At 47.8% G+C, this 18293-nt stretch overlaps 2 protein-coding genes across 2 annotated transcripts; both read left to right on the top strand.

Moving 5' to 3' along the window:
- The first annotated feature begins 1654 nt into the window (after positions 1 to 1654).
- LOC147629321 (DNA repair and recombination protein RAD54-like) lies at positions 1655 to 9516 on the top strand. The gene is made up of 5 exons (XM_086812895.1): positions 1655 to 1840; positions 8191 to 8316; positions 8432 to 8488; positions 8560 to 8646; positions 8743 to 9516. The coding sequence occupies exons 1-5, from the start codon at positions 1655 to 1657 to the stop codon at positions 8863 to 8865; spliced, it is 579 nt and encodes a 192-aa protein (XP_086669021.1). The 3' UTR covers positions 8866 to 9516.
- A 250-nt stretch (positions 9517 to 9766) lies between these two features.
- LOC147629320 (oryzain beta chain-like) lies at positions 9767 to 10267 on the top strand. The gene has a single exon (XM_086812894.1). It carries the CDS (start codon positions 9767 to 9769, stop codon positions 10265 to 10267), a length of 501 nt encoding a protein of 166 aa, XP_086669020.1.
- Positions 10268 to 18293: the final 8026 nt, after the last annotated feature.

The raw sequence follows: 18293 nt of genomic DNA, 5'->3' as shown, positions 1-18293 counted from the left end.
GAAAAATTTAAATCATGCAGGGCAATTAAAACGTATTTCTCTTCACCTGCAACACAACACAGGTATCGAATGAAGAAATCATAAAAGACAAACAAAATATACTGGACTATTGCACACTTATATTTACTCCAAAAAGACCTTTTTCATTATAAATTTTCAAAAAGTTACATGATGCCACAAGAGGCGCAGTAAGCAAAAAAGTTCTACATATGAGGGTAAGGGCATGTAGATGACAGGAATGGGCACACTCAGTGAGGACATAATAGTTACGGGCACATCTACTACATGGTCAATGTCAATGTTTCATTTTTCACATTATCTCCAAAAATATGATCAGATATTGCATCTGGCCTATGAGCTGCACCATGAGAATTTGTCGTAACATCTTCCTTCTCCACTTTAGCACCTACAGCAGTTGCAATGATGACATCTGTGGTATGCACCTGATCGGACACTAAATCTCCCACATTCTCTACCATAGTTGTTTTTGTATGGCGCACGAACGTACTCGTATGGTACGGTGTCGTACGAAATCATACATACAGGTACTTTTTTGTGGTATGCTGATTTTATTTGCTCAAATGTAAGTTCCTAGAAGAGTCCAGGAACATGCCCAAATTCATATAATAAATTTGGCTGCTGCTGCAGGTTCTATTTGTTGAACTGTACAGAACTAGTAGAAGAGTCGAGGAACGTGCCCTATAAAATTATGGCAGTCATCTACAAGACTATAACTATTAGCACCAACCTCCCCCAATCGCCATCATGCATAGTATGAACTAGAAAGAAGATACTATGATTGTATGACTAGCGAGTAGATACTATGACTGTATGACATCATGCATAATATCGTGTCCAATAGTGGGTGTAGAACTTGGTATCAATGTATGCTCATTGCTCCCCCCCACACACACATTCACACACATAGGAGTGTACATTCATACAAAGATGAGTGTTGAGTTTCAGTCACAGCTCTAGAGATTTCTCTCATTCTATCGTGCGCAGCGCATCGATTTCTACATGATAGTTTGTGCTTGTTTTTAATGGTTTATCTCACCAAGTGTTTTTTTAGTACTTAGAAAAACACATCGTATTTATCGTACCGTATGATATGAATTATAAAGTACGGTAAATACATTGTACCGTATCGTATCGTACCGTACCATACACGTACCATATGACAACTATGTTCTCTACATTACAGATAGAAGAAGAAAAAGTCACTCGATTTAGGTCTAGCACATGGCATTGTAGTGAAAAATGAATTAATAAAGACGATAGCCGACATACACAAACAACCACCATGCTCCAAGAGTGGAGTAGGCTTGGTGAATAGAAATGAAATTCATTAAAAATCCAAATCGCCCAAAGGCTACAAAAAAAATTGGACACTCTCGGTACATAAATGTGCAGACTTAGTTGACGTACCACTAAAATTAAGTTTCTGTTTGGCACTAGACTTCTTAGTCTTTGCAAAATGGGATAAGGGTATGCCATCGTCTTCACCTCCTAACTTGCTTAGTGATGGTTTAGATTGTGTTGGAGCTGGCACAACCAATGTTGGGAGTGCTTGTGTTGGCTTTTTAGTTGCCTGTAAGGTAGACTTTTTACTTTTTGGGGTGGCTTTGGACTCTTTGGTGAGGCGCTCCTCAGGATGGAACGTGGAGCCAAAGGGGAAGACCTTTTAATCTTTGGGGATAGGCCTGGACTAATTGAGGATGACCTCTTTGTGGTTGATCGAACCACCTTTGGGGAAGACCTTGAACTCTTTAAAGAACTACTCTTTGAAGTACTCTTCATGGAACGACTCTTCAAGGAAGTACTCTTTGAGGACGGTTCGGTACTGTGCTCAACAGGCACAACAACTCCTTATGAATGGGTTCACCCTCTATTAACTCGAATAAAAATAACTGTGTACAAGACAAGAAACAAACAGAGAAAAAGCAAGCAAACAATCAATGTTGCATACCTGATTCAAAAAACACATAGTCCTTGTAATACACCCGCGCTGTTGTTGCTGCTGCACAGGGTTCGGGAAAACAATTTTAGGGAAAAGGAAGTATATCCTTTTCACTCCTAAATGAGAAGGAAATTGCCATTTTTGAGGGGTATTTTTTTATGTAAACTTAAAAAATATAACTAAAATTTATAAATTTTGAAAGGGTTTTATTTCCCTCTCACAAGAAATTCAGAAGGATTTTCCCCAACTTGAACAAGTTATAGGCTAAAGTGAACCCCCGAACCCGCGGGGCCACGCTACTCACCCAAGATGCATAATGGGAGAAATGGTGGTCTCTCTCTCTCTCTCTCTAGCTTTCTCTCTCTCTCTCTCTCTCTCCTCTAGCTTTCTCTCTCTCTGTACCCTGCTTTCTTCACCTTCTCAATGGACCTGCACCCCGAGTAGCCCGCTCCCTCTCTCTGGCAGCCCCTGCCTAGCATTCTCGCCACAGCCCCTGCCAATGGCTCCAATCGCAGCACAGGCTTTGAAGATGCAAGCATATGTCACTTCATTTGGAAGGATACCCTTTCACTGCATTTGTTCGAAACAGTCTAGAGCCTTCTGGCACTTTCCTTTTCAAGCATAGCCTGCTACTATTAATGTAATATAGCTGCTGTTATACATGTCAAGTAATGCTCGTGCTTTCTGAAGCTCACCACACTTTGCATACATTGCACCGGCCACCTGTAGTGCAGCAGCAGATCTGAGAGAGAGAGAGAGAGAGAGAGAGAAACCCTAATCTCTCTCTCTTTCTCTCACGCTTTTGCTTTCTGAAGCTCACCACACTTTGCATACATAGTTAACTAAAGCATCTGAGTAATTCTTGTTAACTGAACCCCTTTTCTGTAGCTCATTATGTATCCTGGTGCCTCTTAGCAGAGAGAGAGAGAGAGAGAGATCAGGGTAAAAGAAGAGGGAGAGAGAGAAGAGACTAAGTGAGGAGAGAGAGAGAGGGGAAACAAATCAGAGATTGCAACGCAGGGGTTGCGCAGACAGAACGAGAGAGAGAGGGGGAAAAAGTACCCAAAAAAAAAGAGGCGCCCCCCCTTTTTTTTTCACCCTTCAATTTTTTGTTTCCAAGCCCCCCCACCCAAAACAAATTAATAAATACAATTTAATAAAAAATTGGGAGGGCATAACCCCCGAACCCGTGCTACTCGCCACGTATTAATTTGTTACTCACAACAAAGCCGTTTAGTGAAAATGATTTAGAATTTGAGATAATTTGAGACACTTTTCAAAGATTTGGAGAGAGAGAGAGAGCTCAGAGCTTGGCTTTCCTTTACAGGCTTTAAGAGCAGAAGTCGAGCGCTTGTAGGGAGCGTCCATCTGTGGCGTTTCAGAAGAGGAAAGCTTGCAATGGTGTGCAAGTGTGAAGGACGGAGAGGGCGGGTACCTGTGTCCTTCTTGGAAAAGACATAGCCATGGCGTTGGCTGTTTTCAAGTACATGGCTTCAATGAGCGGTGTCAAGCAAACGAAGAGAATGAAGGAGATCACCAAAGGGAGTCCTGGAATGTTACTGCTCTTTTGAGGTAACACTGAAACCCTAACTCTTTCTTTCTTTCTTTCTTTCTTTCTTTTTTTTTTTTTTTTGGGAAAAACGATCCTTCTATTAGTTAATGAGAAGACGCCATAAGGCTACAAAGCTCACCTCACAAGGAGGGATAATATATACAGTGAACACCGGAGCTCCACCCTCGTGGTGGCTGGCCGCTCTCTGGGGGGGGGCTACCTAGTAGTACATGCGGGAGGTGAGAAGAGCCAAACTGGAGGCCTGTAGTGCCAAGTGACATCCTCGCCCCTCGCGGTGAGGAAAGGGCCAGGCTGCCAAGTGCGGAGGAACGCCTTGCGGCGATCTCTCATGCGATCCGAGTCGCCCTGAAGTTTCCCCCAGTGTCCTCTCAAGGTGTGAATGATGTCCACCCAGAGAGCTTGTATGACCTCCGCCGGTGGAATCACCTGGCGGTCTATGGCCTCCCTGCATATCGGGCTCTCCATATGTGCCAAGCCGTCATGCTGTTGATCATCTCCCATCTGTGCCCGTCCCCCTCCTGGGAGACTGCCGAAGAGAAGTCTGGCGTCGGAACCACCGCCATCGCCCTGTTAGAGACCTGGATGGTCACACTGCCAGGGACGTCCTCGTATCCAGGGGACGGGCCGCTGTCCGTGGCCCAAGACACCGCACCCCACGTCACCATCATCTCACCTGGCGAGCCTGCAAAAACCATCCTGAGAGCGCGCTGCCAGACCTGCTGTGCCTGTGGGCAATCCCATAAGCAGTGCCGCTGCGACTCCTGTGCATGGCCGCACCGAGGGCAGGACGCTGGGTGTCTGCCAAAAGCTAGCCAAGCCCCCCCCAGCCAGTCCTCTATGCGCTGTAAGCCAGAGAAAAAGCGTCACCTTCCGGGGCCGGAAGCTGTCCCAAAGGCGCTGCCAGAAGTCCCTAAGGAAGGCGGGGGAGAGCCCCTGTCGCCGCCAATGCTCGGCCGCCGCCGGGGTGCCCTCTATCTTGTGCCTCTGGATCCGCCGCCCCAGCCTCACTGTGTACTGAAAAAAGGGGGTGCCTGGGTTGGTAGGGGCTGAATAGGGATCTCGCCAAAGCCACTCGCCTGGATCCCACTGAAGGCGAATAAGAGGCCTGCTGTCCCAAGCCCATAATCTCCAAGAATAGTCCTCCCCTATCGAGGCCGGTGAGGGGTCTACATGCCATTGTCTCTGATGAAAGCCGACCACCCGCACCCTCTGAAAGATACAACCCTGGAACTCATCCAAATCCAGTCGGGTCCTCTGAAGCTGGCCTCCCTCTCCCACCTCGAAGGTGAGTGGGGCGACTCTCTCTGCTGAGCCGCAGACCGCTAGAAGGATCTCATGCCGAGTAAAGACGCCCATCCACTGTGGAGGTGGAGGGTCCTGTACTGGAGTCCGCCACTCCCGGGGGATGGCCGCTTCAATGTCCTGCCTCATCAACTCTCTGCCCCTCATCCCGCTGAGTCTCCTCTCCTGAACCTCTAGAGGCAGCTGCTGAAAACATATCCAGTTGTCTAAGGACTAGGCTGGGCCGGAGCTCAACGGGCCCCACGACACATGAGATCGCGATCCAACCATATGACCACTGGGAAGTCGGATCAAGGGGTTCCAGATCAATGGCTGCCTCAGGCGCTCCTCATCGGTGCCCGAGGGAGTCTGGAGGAAGAGTGACGGCCTCAGATGCTCCAAGGCCCTCAGAAGGCTAGCTGCAAAACGCTCCTCAAAACCAAGGCCCACTCCTCTGGATCGCTGCTCTGTAAAGATCCACCTGATGCTGGGGGTCCAGGGGCCGCTAAGAGAAGAGGTGCGGCTGAGAATCCTGGAAACAAGAAACTCCTTCCACGGCTCAGCGCCTGGTAGGAGGCCACGAACCACCAACTTGCCAAGCAAAGCTCGGCTCTGACAAATAAGATCAACTATGCCCAGGCCGCCTCTCTCCCTCGGCTGAGTGATCACAGCCCATGCCACCTTGGCCCTGGCGGGCCGCCCGTCGCCACCGGACCAAAGAAAGTTCCTGATGAGCCTCTGCACCTGGCCAATGCACGCCTGAGAGAAGGCCCAGCAAGAAGTGATGTACCACATGGTAGCAAGCAGAACCTGGTTGGCCACAACCACTCAGCCAGCCAGAGAGAGATAAACGAGCGGTACTCCAATACAGAAGCTTCTTCCGAATGCTCAGAAAGGGGGGCTATCTGCTGCTCCGGAGATGTGTCAATGCCCACATAGCATCCCAAATAGCGCACTGTAGTGCCGGGGGCCAGCCACTGAAACCCATCAACTGGCCTCCAAGTCGGGGGGGCACAGAACTGACCCACAACCCACACGACTTGTGCCAGTTGATCAAAGCGCCCGAAGCTCTGCAAAACCTGTCCATGGCTGAGGCGAAGCGGCGGAGGTTCTCCTCCCCTCCCTGAAGATAGACAGCAGTGTCATCCGCAAACTCCGAGTCTAGGAGCTCCTCCGAGGTGCGGATGGGGAGCTGGAGGCCCCGCAAACCTGTATCCTGTGCCATCAAGAAAGTGCTCATGGCCTCCGCCACAAAAAGAAAAAGAAAGGGTGCCAAGGGGCACCCCTGCCGCACCGAGCGCGAGAGCTGGAACCTCTCTCCGCACACGCCCTGTATCAGCACCTGGCTATGAGCCGATGTGTAGAGTGCAGAGACCCCACGGATCCACTAAGGGGGGAAGCCCATCCTCTCCATAGTGCCTTCCAAGAAGGCCCAGTCCACCCGATCATATGCCTTCTCGAAGTCGAGAAGGAGCACTGCCAGATCCTCCTGCCGAAATCTAGCCAAAGCCGTAGCCTCCCAGAAAGAGAAGATGTTATCGAGGATGCTCCTATCCTGGATGAAGCCTGTCTGCGTGGAGTGGATGATGTCCGGAAGGTGAGGCTGAAGCCGCCTGCTGATCGCCTTAGCTAGGACCTTGTAGGCCGTGCCTAGCAAGGTGATCGGTCTCCACTGTCTAATCTCCAGTCTGTCTCCTCCCTCTTTGGGGATCAAGTGAATCAACCCCTCTGCCATGCTGTCCGGCATGTCTCCCGACTCCATGATCTCTTGGAATGCCAATGTGAAACCCCTATGCAAGAGACCCCAATACCTCTGGAAGAAAGCCACTGAGAGACCGTCCTCTCCTGGGCATTTGCCTCGAGGAAGTGCCTGAAGAGCCGCCTCCAGTTCCGCATCCGAGAAGGGGGAGAGAAGGGAGTGCTGCAAATGGGCCGGCACAACCGGTCTCGTGAAGCTCCAAACTGCCTCCCGAGCCTCTCTCACCCTGTCATCTGCTGGCTTAACAGAGAGCAGATCCTTGTAAAAATCTGTGGCGATCGCCCGAACCCTGGGGGGATCCACCACTACCTGGCCATCAGCCTGCCGAAGACGCTTGAGACCCTCTCGTCTGAAGCGAGGCCCTGTCACCTCAAAGAAATCCCGAGTCACTCTGTCTCCAGCCTGTGTCCAAAAAGATGCCCGAGCATGGAATCGGAACTCCACCCTCCTCTCCTCGATGGATCTGATCTCTGTGCGAGTTGACTCCATCTGCTTTGAAATCCAAGGGCTCGTAGGATCCCTCTCCTGAAGTCTCTGAAGGGAAGCTAGACTCCTCCGCAAGCTCCTCTCCTGCTCTCTGAAAGCCTCCAGACGGTCCAGGGCAGCTTGTCTGAGCATCCTACTGATCTCCTGCAAACCCCTGTCAAGATCGCTGTCTGCCGATCCTCTCTTGAACTGAAGCTCCCGCCAGACCTGCTCAACTCTGGTCGCAATCTCGGGCTCCTTTATGAGACAATCTGGAATCCGGACGCTCTGGCCTCGCTCTCCTCTTGTAGGGTCCTCGATCTGGAGAAGCACTGGAAAGTGGTCTGAAAAAGAAGAGCCTGCAAGTATACCCACAGTGCCACCTCTATCGCAAGCCCACTCATCAATGTAAAACCTGTCGATGCGGGAAAGGTTAACTCCTGTGGCCCGTCTATCCGAGCGCGAGAAAGATAAACTCCCCTGCATCCTGCCAAACTCCGAGAGAGTCCACGGATCCTGACCTCTCACCTGCAGCACTAGCTCCTCCCAGGCAGCGAGCTCCGGCCCATGAATGGTCTCCTGGCTGCCCCCCATCCTGTCCTCTGCATCCTCCAGCATGTTGCAATCCCCCCCTAGGCACCAATGGTCTGCCATGGGAAGGGACTGCCTAATGGTGCTCCAGAACTCAGCTCTCCCGGTCGCCCCATTAGGGACGTAGAAGTTGAGGAAGCCAATGCGGTCTTCCCCAACCCGAAGGATGATCCACTGTGCTCCACCCTGAACCAGAGTGCCAGAATCCACAACCTCGGATAGAAGCTGCTCACTGACTGAGATGCATACTCCACCCTGGTTCCCCTGGGAGCCATATGCCGGTGACCAAAAAGTGTGACTCCTGCCTGGCTTGGAAGGGTTTCCATAAAGGTTGATGATACTAGCTTGAACTTGAGAAAGTAAGAGTTTTCGTTTTTGACAATGACATGAAAATTTTTAGCTTTACACAGTTTCTATGCAACTAGCCGAAATTTTGTGTGCTTTTTCAGTAATTTGTTGACTTACCTATTAGTGTCATATTGAGAAGGAAACTGCAATACCAGCTGCAATTTACTTGCTTGGTAAAAAAACATTCAAATCTGTCTAATATTGTCTATGTAGGTGTTAATTTTATCATATGAAACTTTCAGAATGCATGCAAAGAAGCTGCAACAGGTAGGCAGTTGCGATTTGCTTGTATTTGATGAAGCTCACAGACTGAAGAACGATCAGACATGCACCAACAAAGTATCAGATTTATTATGTTCAGTATAACTTACCAAAGTTTTCTCAAAATTAAGTGTAGACTTTCTTAATCACCCTACAATCCCCTGCTGGTATCTTATTGCAACTTTTGAAGCAGGCTTTAGCGGGTCTTCAATGTCAAAGACGTGTGCTGTTATCTGGTACACCCATGCAGGTGAATTTTGGCTTTTATCTTCTCAAGGAGATTGAATCAGTACATGTACACTAACTATAAACTGTGTACAGAATGATATGGAAGAATTTTTTGCAATGGTCAATTTTACAAATCCAGGGATTCTTGGCGATGCAGCTACATTTCGACAATACTTCGAGGTTGTTACTTAAACATGGCCATTGGCACACCCAACTTGTACGCTCATTATGTTCAAGCATTAGGAAGGAGATCAGCTCACTTTGAGTTTTATACAGGCTCCGATTCTCAATGGGCGTGAACCAAGTGCAAGTGAAATGGACAGGGTCAAGGGGGCAGAGCGATTTGTTGAGCTTAGCGAAAAAGTTAACCCGGTAGCATGTGTGTTGCACTTCGATTGAAAAGCTTTTACTTTTTGAGAGAAACAGGTTGCTGACTGCTTGTTCTCTTGCAACGCAAAAACACAGTTCATATTATGATGAACAAATGCTTTGCTGTCAAACCATTTACCTCCAAAGGTATTCAACATTTCTTCAATTCAACTCTGCCAGACTGCCTCTATCCCTCTCCCTTACACACACACACACACACTCTAATCACCAGGTCTATCAAGTTCGGCTTGGCAACAAACCAGGATCAGCTTATTGGCAAAGAAAAAATATTTCTAGAGGTGGGATTAATGCATTTGCTCCCTCTACTTCTGGAAAACTTCGTCTTCAAGGATCAACACATACAGATGAGACAGTAAGGTTTCAAGTTGTTGTTAGCACATTTTTACTACATTATTTTTCTGCATACAAAGCGTACATGTACATGTGGTTGTCTGACACCTAGGCTTAATTGTCTTCCGGAATTTTGTGGTGCATTTGATAACCTAATGTGCCGTTTTTATGGGCTTCAATACGAGCAAGCAAAGTGCTTCTAATGTTTGGATAACTTTTGTGCTCTACTAGGTCATGAAGGATTGCAAAGGACTGAAACTGAGGAAAGAGAATTGGCCAATTTTTTTGCAAAAAACGACTTCTCTCTTCGGGCAAAACTTCATATGGTACCAAAGGCACTTCAGTTGATCCGCCATTACCACATCATCAAGTGGTAGATTGGAGGGGACAAGATGTTTTTCCGCAGCCTGTTTTTAACCAAGGCACATGTGGAAGTTGTTGGGTCGCTGCGAGCTTGGCTTGTGTTGCTGCAGTACATAAGATTGCAAAAGGGGGAAAACCGGAAGCTTTGTCAGTTCAATATGTGTTGGACCACTGTGAAAGAGGGTGTCCAAAGTTGCCAACAAGAATTTGGACGAGGATGGAAGAGCTCCTCGGTTTCCATAAAGGAAAAGGGTGTAGTGGTGGCGATCCTTTTGATTGCCTTAAGTTTGTGGAGGAGAATGGAGTGTGCACGGCAAGGGAATATGTGGCATACAAGCCCGATGGTGATAGGCCTTGTACAGATATCTTCCTTGACGACAAACGGATGAAGCCAAGGCTGCTACACATCGACTCAATCTTGAGAGATGATGATGTGCCCCAACAAGCCATCGAAGACTATCTCACTAGGTCTCCGGTCATCACGGGCGTCAAGTGTGGGCTGGCAGCCGAAGGTTTGGATGGAGATGGGGTCTATAGGGGCCGGTACAGCCCAAACCTCCAACATTGCGTTGTTCTTGCTGGATACACAAGAGACAACTGGATTGTCTTGAACTCATATGGCTGGAGATATGGTTCTAGAGGCTTTTGCTTTGTTCCAAAGCGTGATCCATCTGGCATTGGTGATTTTATTCTCATGCCTTTGGTGGTGAGAACCTAAATGTATCAACAAACATCATTTGTGTAGATGCTGGACATTGTGGCCTTGGACCATATAAAAGGCTTACTTGGTGCCTGAAGTTTCTTTGTTATATGTGCTTAAGACTGTCGAGAAAACAAAGTGGTGTGCCTATTATCGATGGGGTTTCTCAAGAAGTCTCTGGTCTCCTCCGCATCCTAATTGTCTGTGTGTGTTTAATTTTCATGATGTTAATTAAATATGATTCCCTTGTTGAAATTTACTCTCTTTTAAGCATTTTCAACCTTGATATAATGCTGAATTTTCCCTCCATCAGCGTCACCATTGCTGATTTTTCCTCATTGGCTTGCCCATTGATGAGATTTACCCTTTGCAGATTTACTATGCAGCAGCTTAAGCCTTAAGATGGACCATGGACACAAACATGGATTAGCTTGCCCCAATTCATAAGGTTTCCATACCTCCACAAGCCTATTATGTCGCCTTGTGGATAACCAATTTCTTCCAGCATTCCAAAGGAGTCTTTAAAAGAAAATGCAGTCCTTTTACATGCACACCTTTGCATTGATTTCCATGGGCATGTAGCTCTAGGTAGATGCTTGTGCTTTGACCATTGTGCATAGGCATCTGGCAGGGTGAGAGGGGGCAGAGAGGATGCACCTATACAAGCAGTTTGGCAGCAGGAAACTTATGAATTTTGGCCTGAAGAGAGCCAATCTATTAATGTGCTATTATTTTAGCTCAGCATCTACACGTAGAGCAAATCTCTACCTTAGCCACGTAGGAGACGAGCCATTTTAAATAAGGAGACTAGTTAAACTCCAAATGGGTCAAAATGTAAAAATTACAGATTCTCACTAATCCCCATAACTTTCACTATTCATCATGAGGTTGGTGTGAAGCAAGTGGAGGGCTATCTAAAACAGGGGTCATGTCTGGGTAAGGTATGCATGCGACCATTCAAGATCCTAGTTCTCAAAATAGGTCAAAAATGGACAAATTAGCACTAGTCACCATAACTTTTGCAACACTGGTCTTATGTTGGACAGAATTCAATCATCACTAGGTGGGTCCAAGGACTTGAACTATCCTATTCTGACAAAGTTACCCACAGTCGAGTTCTTGTTGCACAGCAAATGTTTCAAGAAAGCCTGAGGGTGTTGACTAGAAAAGGTTAAAAACCCAGAGTGGAATAGCTCTTGGTGCAAGACATGTGTTTTACAGGTCCTTGTGAAGTATCAGTGAATTCAAAAAGGGAAAAATCACATATTTGCACTAATCCTCAAAACACAGATTCACATTGTTCTCCGGGATGAGGAGAGTAGTGTGAAAATTATCCTTGGAAGGCTATGCATGGCATTTTTCTTGTAAAAAAACAAAAGTTTTGCATTATCAGCGAAGATGAATGGGTCACATCCTACACGTGCCCCAAATCCTAACCCTACCTCTGCGTGCGCACTCTGCCCTTGCCCATCAACACTGAGCTCCTCGGCCCATGCGCCCTAATGTCCCATCCTCACTCACTCTCCCCCCCTCCCTATCAGCTCTCCTTTCGACACGCTGCTCTCCTCCCCTCTCTGTGGAATTAATACAACTTGGTGTGGGAGTACGGAGTCCGTCTTGCTTGTCAAATCCCCGTCCCCCTCCAGCGCGTGGGGAAAGGGCCCCTCCCACACTTTAATCCTGTTCGCAACGCCGTCCTCCCTGCCTCCCCTGTATCAGCCCTTCTCTGTGGAAAAGGAGCGAAGACTCCAATTCCTAGAAGATCTTCTCAGATAGCACGAGGGGTCCAAAGAAAGGTGACCTGACCTCCAGGGAGCAGACATGCATATGGAAATTCCTCAGCAAACTGCCATGGGAAATAGGGGTGCCGATACCGAGGTCCTTCTCCTCGACCAAAGCAAACCTACTGCTGCGAATGGCGATAGCAGTCGTCTCCAAGGTAAACCCTTCCCCCTCTGTGATTTTACCTGCATCTCTTATTAGGAAAACAGAAGAGGACTTCAGCTCCCGCGCTGTTGTTGGGCTCCTCTTTGGCCCCCGTCCTCCCATGGAGATTCTGAAGGCCTCGATGAGAAACTATTGGGACCCCCTTCGGGTCGAGGTCTTCATCACCCAGGTGCTGCCCAAAAAACACTACATATTTCTAGTGGATGATACGCAACTCCCCCTTTACCTCTTCAGGTGGTCACCGGACTTCACCCCTGCAAAACCCTCTACCGTGTCTGGATAGAACTCCCCAGCCTCCCCCTGCAATATCAGCCCTTTCTGAAGAGTATTGTGAGCCCTCTTCGTAAGGCCTTAGGCGTTCGCCTTGCTCAGTCTTTTAACCCCCGCCGTTGACACCCGCAGATCCTCGTAGAGGTAGATTTGGAAGGAGAGATGCCAGAGAAGATCAACATCGGGTTAGATGATGGCTCGTCTTTCATGCAACCGGTGGTTTACAAGCATCTCCCGATTGCATGCTTCCACTGTGGGCTCACCAACTGAAGGCACTACCAAGCAGGGCGCACAAAACAGGCCAAGCAGCGGAAAAAACCCCCCAAGCGGAGGTGCATGCAGAGCCTCAACCTGAGGCTCCCAAGGTAAGGTGCAGAACAGCGACCCAATCCCAGAAAACCACCGCAGGCCAAGAAAAGAGGGCAGAAGGCGAACAGATATGCCCTGCTTGCTGGGCTTGAAGAAGAAACAAATGAGCAAGGAGAATCTTCGACGTCCCAAGATCAAGAACCCGAGCCCCCAGTGAACCCTCAGACCTGTCACAGCAGGAAAAAGCCACCCTGGAGATTCAGATCAATAATCTTGATGCATGCCTTAGCGAGTCACCACAGATCTCCACCAAGGGCAAGGAGATTGCTCAAGAGCAGACTCCCTAGACGACCCCGATGGATACCCAGAATGACAACAAGTGCCCTCATACTGAAGTGGAGAGGTTGCCCCACAAGCCAGGGGCGCAAAACAACAAGAAACCGATGAAAATCCTCTCCATGAACAACAAGGGTCTCACAGACCCCCTTAAGGTGGAAGCCGTTAAGTCTTGGTTACATCCTCAACTCTCCTCCTTGGACTACATTTGCCTGCAGGAGGTTAAAGTGACAGGTGATGACCTGTTCCAAAGGCTTGAAAGAATTTCAGACAAGCACATATGGTTCTCAACCATTCATTCAAGAGGAAAAGGAGGAGCAGTGCTGGGGGTTTTAAAAAAAATCATCATTCCCCATTGCAGAAGTGCTACTGGATGGAGAAGAAAGCTGGAGGATGGATGACCCTTTCCCCTACTCCCTCATCTCGATCTATGCAGGCGGTTCTGTTCAGGAGAGAACCCAGCTGTGGGAATCTCTACACCAACTGGAGGGGCCAGTAATTTTAATTGGGGATTTTAACATGGTAGAGGACATGGAAGACAGATTCCTCCAAAAGGGCAGTGTCATAAGAGTGTCAGAGAAAGCAGCCTGGTCCTCCCTTCAGCAAAAACTGGTCGTGTTTGATTTCAGACAAGCATGTATGGTTCTCAACCACTCATTCAAGAGGAAAAGGAGGAGCAGTGCTGGGGGTATAAAAAAAATCATCATTCCCCATTGCAGAAGTGCTACTGGATGGAGAAGAAAGCTGGAGGATGGATGACCCTTTCCCCTACTCCCTCATCTCGATCTATGCAGGCGGTTCTGTTCAGGAGAGAACCCAGCTGTGGGAATCTCTACACCAACTGGAGGGGCCAGTAATTTTAATTGGGGATTTTAACATGGTAGAGGACATGGAAGACAGATTCCTCCAAAAGGGCAGTGTCATAAGAGTGTCAGAGAAAGCAGCCTGGTCCTCCCTTAAGCAAAATCTGGTCGTATTTGATGGTGGAGAGAGCGGAGACTTTACATGGCAGAATTACAGTTTGGTAGAACTCTGCAGGAAGGCAAGGCTTGATCGGGCATACATCTCAGCTGCCCCTTAGCTCCACTGTTTGCCATCTCAGTGGATGGGCTTAACACTCTGGTTAAGCATGAGATTAGCCAAGGGAAGATTGCAGGTATTGCCCTCCCTGGGAGGGAGAGAGGAGATGTGTATGCAGCAGTTCGCTAATGATACGAATGCAGTGGTAAAGAATGAGGAGAAATCCCTCATAACCTTCTGGGAATGCCTGGAGACATTCTGCAACGCCTCCCGCTCCAAGATAAACCACAGCAAAATAGGAATAAGGGCTCTCCAGAAACCTCCACCCAATGGATGATGGAGCAAGGGTGCACCCTCATAGAGGAAGGAAGAATCTTCCGATTGCTTGGTATACCGATGGGCTTCAATGTCGGCATGAAGCAGAGGTGGCAGCGGCTCTTGTGCAGACTAGAAGAAAAGCTGAAGAGATGGACAGGTATGCAGACATCCCTGCCGGGAAGAGAAAATGGTGGTAAATGAAGCCATGTGCAGGAAATTCCTGTGGTCAGGGGATTGGGAAGGTAAAGCTTTAAGCGCTCCCCAAGGTCAAGTGGGAAGTTTGCACCCTACCTAAAGATAAGGGTGGTGCATTCATGACCTTAGAGAAATGGCCGACCGGCTCGCTGCCAAATGGATTGTGAAAAGCATCCAATGTCCAGAGAAGGAATGGGCTCGCTTGCTATGCAGACACCTCCCTAAGTTTACCCTAGAAATAGACAAGAGGTGGAAGGGGCTTCCACTACCCACCTTACTGTACAGTAAACACTCCTTCAAACCAAAGGGTTCACAGCTGATAAACTCTCTCTAGGGAGCTTGGAACAGAATAAAGGAAAATCTAGGGTGTCTCCTCCAATCGAAGGAAGCAGCATGCCATGGTGGCCTTTGGTCTCAATCAAGCAGATCAATGCAGAGGAGGAAGAAAGGGCCCTCAGGCTGCACATGAAGGGATTTAAAAGATGGAAAGATCTCTGGGCAGCAGTGGCTCAAGGTAAGTCCATACGTACGATATGTACAATGCGGTACGAGTATGGTATGCAGTACAGTACGTTCTCTGAGCAGAAGTACGTAAAGTACGACAATAACTTTTTATAGTAAAGAAATTATGCATGTGTATATAGAATTTGATAAACTTAAATTATTTAGAATTGAAAAGAGTCAAGAAAAATACATTGCACTCCAATCACTTGATTATCATACGTATTGTACGTTTTCTACGTAAGTAAGAGGAAGGATGAAAGGACTAACAAAAAATCGATCTGATTGTTCGGTATAGATGGTTCGGTACGTACAGGTACATATGTATGGAATGTATCGCTCAAATACGAGTACCGGACCCAACCTTGCAGTGGCTCTCAATGGATTGCATCAGAGCTAGCTTCTCTGCCCAGGATAGCAAGTAAACTCCGTCTCTGTTCAAAAAGCGATTAGACAGGTCTTCACACCGGATGCGTCACAAGCGGATGCCCATGGAGTAAGCGCATAATTTCTTCCTTCGAGGGATGATCTATCCTGATAATCGACCGGAGGCATAGCTTGCTTTCATCAAGGATGATGATTCGACCATAAGGATGTGATTTGAAACAGGACAGGAATCGATCACAGAAGCCTCTCCAAATAGAGGCATGGTTACACATATGCTGCTTTGATAAAAGCTCAAGTTTGGCACTATGCATTGGCAGCTCTGCCATCTTGCATATTGCAAATGCGCAGTCCAGACTGGATGCCCCCAAACAGCAGCAGCCGGAGCCGGAGCCGGAGCCGGAGCTGGAGCTGGAGCTGGAGCTGGAGCTGGAGCCGCCCGTAGTAGCCCTGCTCTCAAGAAAAAGGGCTTCTCCATGGGGTGTCTCTTTTCTCCAATCAAATTCGAAGGGGAGCGGACCCACCAAGAGGACCCCCTCATTATCATAGTACAGAACTCTATTTGTTGCAGCAGATAACTGGCCCCCGCAACACCACTTTCTGCCGCCGCGAATGGTGGTGTCATGCTGCAATCCGGGCCAATTCTTCGGATCCAACTTCAGCCCAGTATTCCTCTCCTTCTTCATGGCACTGAGAGGCATGTTAAGAAAAAGCACTGGCACTGTGGCACCTAGGTTTAGTGTAATCCCACCTTCAAATTTTGAAATTTACCTTTTAAAATAAATTTTCTAGGAGAGAAAACCTTGAAATTTTGGGGGATAAATAAAGCACGCACATGCACGCGCGCACAAACACACACAATACACGAGCATAATAAACCTGATGACACCAAAAGTGGGTAAGTGTCATCATATTAGTATTAAAACACAATGACATCAAAGTAGCATCAAATGTCATAATATCAACAGCAGACAAATGACTATAAAAAGGCATAAAAAATCATAAATTATACAATCATGCCATTCAGTAATAAGTATGCGTTGAAACTTTGCACCATGACATTCAGTACTTATAAGCAAAGGCGTTTCAGTCATGTAAATGCCATAGTCAACATCAATATCCTCTCATCATCGAGTTCTATCAATTATTATCCTCTAGGCTAGACACAAGCTGTGCACAATAGTGTGCGAGATAAATACCTCTTCTTCTCAACAGAATGAGACTCAAAACCTAAAAATCCACACAAAATGCACCTTCATTGACCCTTCTGCAACAAGCGCCACGATGCCATTGTTATTATGATTCACACTCAGGACATATTCACATGCCCAAATATGCATACATTGTTATTATGAGGAAGCAGGCGTAGTGAGAGTCTTAGCCTGATCTCAGTTAGGTAGGCATGCCTCATCCTTTGTAAGGAGTTGTTACAAGAGCAGTCCCCCCTTTTTTTTAGCCCATCTTGCCTAATCAGGTTGTAACTCCTAACTGATGAGTGTCCGAGGATAGAAACTTGCCTTGTTCGACTAGCATGCCAGTTGTGTCTCATTATTGTACTCCATGACCTTGGTATTATAATATGATCTTTTGTTCATGCTATTGTCCAATTGTTTCCATTCTCATAGTATTTGTGCAATGCCATCTTTTTTGTAAATTTTCATTTTATTTTGTTCATTCTCTATATTTTGCCCCGAAAGTGAGATGATGTTTGCCCAAATCGTCGTTTTTTACGTAGGGAATCTTCGCGTTTGTGAAGTAAAAAGCGACCATTTAGGCGTACCCCATCCCACATTCGTGTGCGATGGAGGTGAAACTTTGCACGTGTGTCTATGGGGATGAGATGGACACACGTGCAAAGTTTCGCCCCCATCCCACTCCGAATGTGGGATGGGGTTCGCCCACATCGTCACTTTTTATGTAGGGAATCTTCGCGTTTGTGAAGTAAAAAGCGACGATTTAGGCGCACCCCATCCCACATTCGATGTCCGATGGGGGTGAAACTTTGCAAGTGTGTCTATGGGGATGGGATGGACACGCGTGCAAAGTTTCACTCCCATCCGACACCGAATGTGGGATGGGGTTCGTCCAAATCTTTGTTTTTTACGTAGGGAATCTTCGCCTTTGTGAAGTAAAAAGCGACGATTTAGGCGCACCCCATCCCACATTCGATGTCCGATGGGGGTGAAACTTTGCACGGGTGTCTATGGGGATGGGATGGACACGCATGCAAAGTTTCACCCCCATCCGACATCGAATATGGGATGGGGTTCGCCCAAATCGTCACTTTTTACGTAGGGAATCCCCGCGTTTGTGAAGTAAAAAGCGACGATTTAGGCGCACCCCATCCCACATTCGATGTCCGATGGGGGTGAAACTTTGCACGCGTGTCTATGGGGATGGGATGGACACGCGTGCAAAGTTTCGCTCCCATCTGACACCGAATGTGGAATGGGGTTCGCCCACATCGTCGTTTTTTACATAGGGAATCCCCACGTTTGTGAAGTAAAAAGCGACGATTTAGGCGCACCCCATCCCACATTCGATGTGCAATGGGGGTGAAACTTTGCACACGTTTCTATGGGGATGGGATGGACATGGGTGCAAAGTTTCGCCCCCATCCGACACCGAATGTGGGTTGGGGTTCGCCCAAATCGTCGTTCTTTGCACGCATGTCTATGGGGATGGGATGGACATGCGTGCAAAGTTTCGCCCCCATCCGACACCGAATGTGGGATGGGGTTCGCCCCGCGTTTGTGAAGTAAAA

Source organism: Cibotium barometz, chromosome 18, assembly GCF_041138505.1.
Source record: "Cibotium barometz isolate CiBa-2024 chromosome 18, ASM4113850v1, whole genome shotgun sequence".
Lineage (NCBI taxonomy): Eukaryota > Viridiplantae > Streptophyta > Polypodiopsida > Cyatheales > Cibotiaceae > Cibotium > Cibotium barometz.
The sequence above is the reverse complement of the archived record's forward strand: the minus strand, read 5'-3'. Positions and strand labels throughout refer to the sequence as shown.